General features: G+C 49.4%; 1 protein-coding gene across 1 annotated transcript in view; it reads right to left on the bottom strand.

The window, feature by feature from the left end:
- LOC114922626 overlaps positions 1-5,267 on the bottom strand; it is a gene marked incomplete at its 5' end in the record, with an annotated part of 49,382 nt that overhangs the window by 8,906 nt on the left and 35,209 nt on the right. The window contains 2 exons of the mRNA XM_029284342.1: positions 1,651-2,607; positions 2,848-3,329. Of these exons, the coding sequence (XP_029140175.1) occupies positions 1,651-2,607; positions 2,848-3,329 (1,439 nt within the window). The remainder of the gene's footprint in view (positions 1-1,650; positions 2,608-2,847; positions 3,330-5,267) is intronic.

Here is a 5,267-nt window from a genome sequence, read left to right on the forward strand (position 1 = left end):
ACTAACCTTGGTACAGTGTGGCCTTCATGTATTGTTAGTCTCGCTTTTCCAAAGAAGACACCGAGACTGCAGCTCTCCCCGCTGTAGACTCCGATGTATCTTATGGTTGCAAACAATATGACGTAAGTGTGGCTCTCCCCGCTGTAGGCTGTGACGCATCTTAAGGCTGCATTTGCCTTCGTTGACACATCTGAGGAAGTGTACAATTCTTTCTTTTGCACTGTGGCGGGTGAGCTGGAAACATAAGTGCACTGCACTTGCATACTCTTGGGACATCTTGGAAGTACAATCCATGACTCCCGGTCTTGCAGATGTTGTTTGTCTTGTTTGTCCTCTATGGACAAGGCTAAGTTGTTGTGATTCTGACTGGTCTGGAACACTGTTGCTTCCAAAGCAGGTTTGGTTGTCACAAGCGCGCAGTGTTCTAGGTGTGGTTTCAGGTGAGGTGCTGTTCCATTACTGGGAATGGAGGTGTTTGATATGCTCACCTGGGTTGGGATTTGCGGTCGCTCAACACAAACTCCCTCCTATGGCCCATCCGAGTTCCGTCTTAATGGCTACTGGGGTTCCTGGTGGACCTTTGATTCTCTCATCGGAGCCAATGGACTCTGGGGCGTCTCTTCCCACCATGAGTAGGATTTTAGCTTCAGGATCTAGAGGAGGGATTAAATCAGCTATGTGTGCTAAGTGAGGTATTCTTCTTGCCACCTCTGGTGTTGAGATTTCGCTGCGGATATCTGGTAAGGCCTCCCATTCCAACACTGATGGTAACCGGAAGTGTGAGCTTCCATCTATCGCTTCTATGCGTAGACCGGTGATTTTCCTCCCCGCTGTGCTCATTTGAACTGTGCACGTATTTATTGCAAAATGCTTCGATTCGCTCGGGAGGTCGAAAAGATCAAAAAAGGCGGGCTTTGCTATAGTAGCTTTGCAGTGTGGGTCTAGTATGGCGTACATTTTTACTGCCTTTTCGGGTTGCCCATCGGGGTAGACTTTTGCAAGACAGACGGATGAGCATGAAGGAGGGCATGGTGAGTCGTCATATACATCTGTGTAGTACGTCCCGTACTGTTTTGGCTGCTCTTCGGAGTCAGTTTAAGTCTCCGTTGTCGAAGTCGCTTGTTGTGTCTCCTCAGAGGGCTTCTTAGTTGCTAGATGTAAGGCTGCTGGGTGCTTGATACTGTCACACAGGTGGCATTTCGCTCTAGCTGTGCAATCTTTGGCCATGTGCTCCATGGAGTTACAGCATTTGAAACATATCCTATTCTCTCTGAGTAGAGTCTTTCGGTCATCTAGTGATTTTTTTCTAAATTCTCTGCAATCGTTTAGGGAGTGTGAGGACTTGTGAATTGGACAAGTCATCTCCTTTGTGTGAGGCGTGATGTCTGTTTTATACACTGAAACAATGGGTCTATCCTTCGTGGCTTGGACAGAGCCTCTGTTAGGGCCGAAGTTGTGGCTGGTCTGTCTTGGTGTTGGGAACGAATCTTTTGTTGGCTCGAAGTTGCTAGCATTACAGCGTAGTTTTGCTTGGTGGGTCACGAATTGAGCCAATACAGCAAAGGCGGGTGGTGTGTCAGGGTCCTGGCTTCTGTGAGCTTCTGATATTATGGCCCATTCATCCCTTGACTGCTTTGGTAGTTTTCTAACTATAATCCTTTGCTTCTCGAACTGATCGAGGCAAGTGAGTTTTGGCATGTTGGGCTGCTCATGAACAGAATGTAACATCGCGAGCGTGTCTGCGAATTCCAACATCTGGGTGTGGTCATTGATATTGATGTTAGGGAAAGTGTAAATGCAATCCAAGAGCGAACTCTCTGTCATTTCGTGCAAGCCATACCGCTCGTCGAATCTTTCCCACGCCTTGAGAAGGGCGGTGGCTGGGTCGCCTAGGTGGGCTAGTTGAGTGTTCTCTACTAATTGTGCGGATGCTGGTCCCAGCCATGCCTTCATGTGTCCAAGCATTTGGCTTGGTGTTATTACTTCATCTTGAATGGCGGCCTGGAACGTGAGCTTCCACAATACGTAGTCCCTCCCCACTTTATCGGAGAACTTGTGCACGCCTTTGGACGCCAGATCTAGTTTACCTCTTGAAGGAGCGTAGATGGGTGGATATGGCACATTGCTTTGTTCCATGTCTGGCTGGTGTCTTCCTTCGGCGTATGGTCCTTGTTGGCTTGGTCTGAACTCCTCTGCTCTGACATTGAGCTGAGGGGACCCAAGTTCCTGCGTGCGCACTTGTTGGAGTGTCTCTCGTCTTTCTGGGGGAGCGTAATTGGCTCCCTCGTAGGCTGGCACAGCTGATGTTCGAGACTGTCGTCTGTAGTCGGGTCGGGTAGTGGTTCCTTGGGATGCTGCCTCCTGTTGGCGCAGCAGGGACTCTAGTTCGGCTCGAGTTCTTTCAATCTTGTCCTCGAGCGACGGCTGGTTCTGTTGTGGGGCCGTTGGCACTGCAGGTGGACCCATCCGGTTGCCATCAAGGGTATGATTCGGCAGGTTCAATGGGGCAGCAACGATGAGAAGATCTCGTGGCTCTGCCCGCTGTGGAGCCGTTGCCGCTGCTGGTGGACCCATCCGATTGCCGTCAAAGGTGTGATTCGATGGGTTCTGTGGGGCGGCAACGGTGGAAAGATCTTCTTGCGCTCCCCGCTGTGCAGTCGTAGCCGTTGCTGGTGGTCCCATCCGGTTGCCATCAAGGGTGTGGTTCGATGGGGCAGCAACAGTGGGAAGATCCCGTGGCCTAGTTGTCGCGACATCAACCCTGTGGCTGACTGGCACATCTGGCCGTTGAGATTCTTCTGTTCGTCTGCTCAGTCTTGGGGGGCTTGTGGCTGGCTGTGGTCTCACCTGTTCACGTTGTAACGTACTTTGGTTGTCCACGTAGGCCTGTACTCGGCTACGTCGTTCTTCGTTTTCCAGTTGTTCCCTATTGGGCAGGAAGATGGTGTTCTGAAGTGTTTCCTGAAGGCCTTCCGCTCTAGCTATTTTGTCTACCATATCTCGTTGGCTTTGAACAAATTCAAGCTCTTCTTGAGCATCTTGTCTTTTGGCCCTCATTTTAGCTGCTATAGCTTTTCGTTTTGCTTCCAATTGAGCTGCTTCAATTTCTCGCTCGTTCTTCATTTTGGCTTCCTCCATTTCTCGCTCATTCTTCATTTTGGCTTCCTCCATTTCTCGCTCATTCTTCATTTTGATTGCCTCAGCTTCTAGACTGGCTTCTATTTCAGCCTCTTCGAGATCTATAGCTGTGAGTTCCTTCTTTCTCTGCCACTCCTCCTGTATCACACGAAAGACTGCTTCGGCAGCTTTGGCGTCAATGATTGCTTGCTCTGCTTGTGAAATTCGAGATGCTCGGCTGTGACGAGAAGATGCTTTCGAACTTTGGGAGGCGCCTGTGACATGAGACTGTTGTGACACGCTGGAATATGCCTTGGAGATGTGGCGAAAGGATGAGGCCCTTGCAGACGCGTGGGACGGTGCGTGTGAATGGCGGGAAACTTCAGATTCAGCCCTGTCGACCAGTCTGTCCCTCAGGCGAGGAGGGCATTGTGGGCTCTCTAGAAGCTTCTTGCATTCCTTGTTCCATAACCGAAGACTTTGCATGTCGCGGTCGACTTCTGAGTCTCTTAATTGCTGCTGAATGTCCTTGAGTTGCCGTTCGGAGTCCATCCATTGTGCGAAGGCGTCTTCCTTATCTCTTTCCAGTGTGTGCGCACGTTCAGGGGAGAGATCCTCCTTTTGCTCTTGGTAGAGTTTGTGCCATTTCTCCCAGCATCTTTCATGGCGCTTGTACATGGTGTGCCATTTCTCCAACAGGTTTGCATGCATGGCTTCAGTTGGCTTTCTTTGTTGTCTCAGGTCATAGTGACTCTGAGACGTCTTTGGTCTTACTGAGGCTTGAGCTGCAGCATCTGTGTGCGGGTCAAGGCTGGCTGTGGGCAGCATTTCTCCTTGGCCGTCTGGTTGGGGTGTCCCAACTAGGCTGGTTGGTTGAACCCCTTCATCTAGATCAATGAGACACTCCGCCATGGTTAGGATAGGTTCGGTGTTGTTCTCCGCTATTTCGAAGCAAATTTGAAGAACTTCTCTCTTTGACCACTAGGGGTCGCTACTTGCAGATCAGCTTCAGAGGTGCTGTCTGTAGGTGGAGGTGCCTGGGAGCGTTCTCCTGTGGCTCCTAGCTATGTAGAAGCAAATTGGATGAACTTCACTTATTGACCACTAGGGGTCGCTGTCTGTGTATCAGCTACCAGGGTGATTTTCTTTCGAGGTACACCCTTTGTCCACTAGAGGGCTTTCTCTGGGCGTGATTAAAGGCTCGCGTGTAGCTCCTCCTTTAACCACTAGGGGACGTCTGAAGAGAGGTCAGCCAAATTCTTCCTATTACCATGTTCCTGCAGTGGCCACTGAGAGGCATGAACTCCCACCTGGTCGTTAAGTTGCAGGCTGGAACACTGGGTATTCAGCTTGTGATAATAGGCAAGGATTGTTGGCTATGCTTCCTTCTCCTTTGTCACTCAAAACTGGAAGAAACTTGGGTCTTCAGCTTGATTGGGTGAAAGCCCTTTTAGTGGTGGTATAGGCTTGATTTGAATTAAATTATCAAGTTGTTGTGATGTGAGAAGAAAAAATTTTTTTTTCAAGGTGTCACGTGCAGATTGGCCACCAGGGGGCGCTACTGCCCTGCTATTGGGGCCTCTGTATAACTTTCATTGGCATAGTTGAAATTCCAAAGGGAGGGGGGAGTTTAGCATCTTTCGCCAGTATTGAGGTTTTATGAGGGAGAGAAAGCAGCTTAATGGCTTAATTGCCTTCTGAGCTTAGCAACCGGGTTGTCAAGGAGGGCAATTAAGGCAGTTTTATATCCTGGAAGGGGCCCCTCTGTGCTCCTCTCTGAAGAAAAAGCGATCTGTAGTTGCTAGTTAATCTAAACGCTTAATTTCCAAAGCCTTGTTGCAGGGTTTGATCTCTAAAGCAGTGAAGAGTCGCTTGCCTGCCTTGGTTGCATTCCAAACGTAGAATATAACAAGCCTTTACCCGAATTTTGGAGGTAGTTTAAAACAGTTCCTTTGTAAACGTAAATAGCTCTGCAGGCAGTCTGCTGAAACACTCCTCTCATTGCCCCAAGCTTTGAAGTTGCTAGCAGGGAGAAAGGGAGGGTGTAACAGCCCACGCTCCTTGATTACAGAAACGCAGCCTTCACAGGCAAGAGTTTTGTTGTTTTAAAACTTGGCTTGCAGAGATGACAGCAAATAACAAGACAATGC

This window comes from Protobothrops mucrosquamatus, unplaced genomic scaffold (assembly GCF_001527695.2).
Source record: "Protobothrops mucrosquamatus isolate PMUCROS unplaced genomic scaffold, P.Mucros_1.0 scaffold_125, whole genome shotgun sequence".
Classification (NCBI taxonomy): Eukaryota; Metazoa; Chordata; class Lepidosauria; order Squamata; family Viperidae; genus Protobothrops; species Protobothrops mucrosquamatus.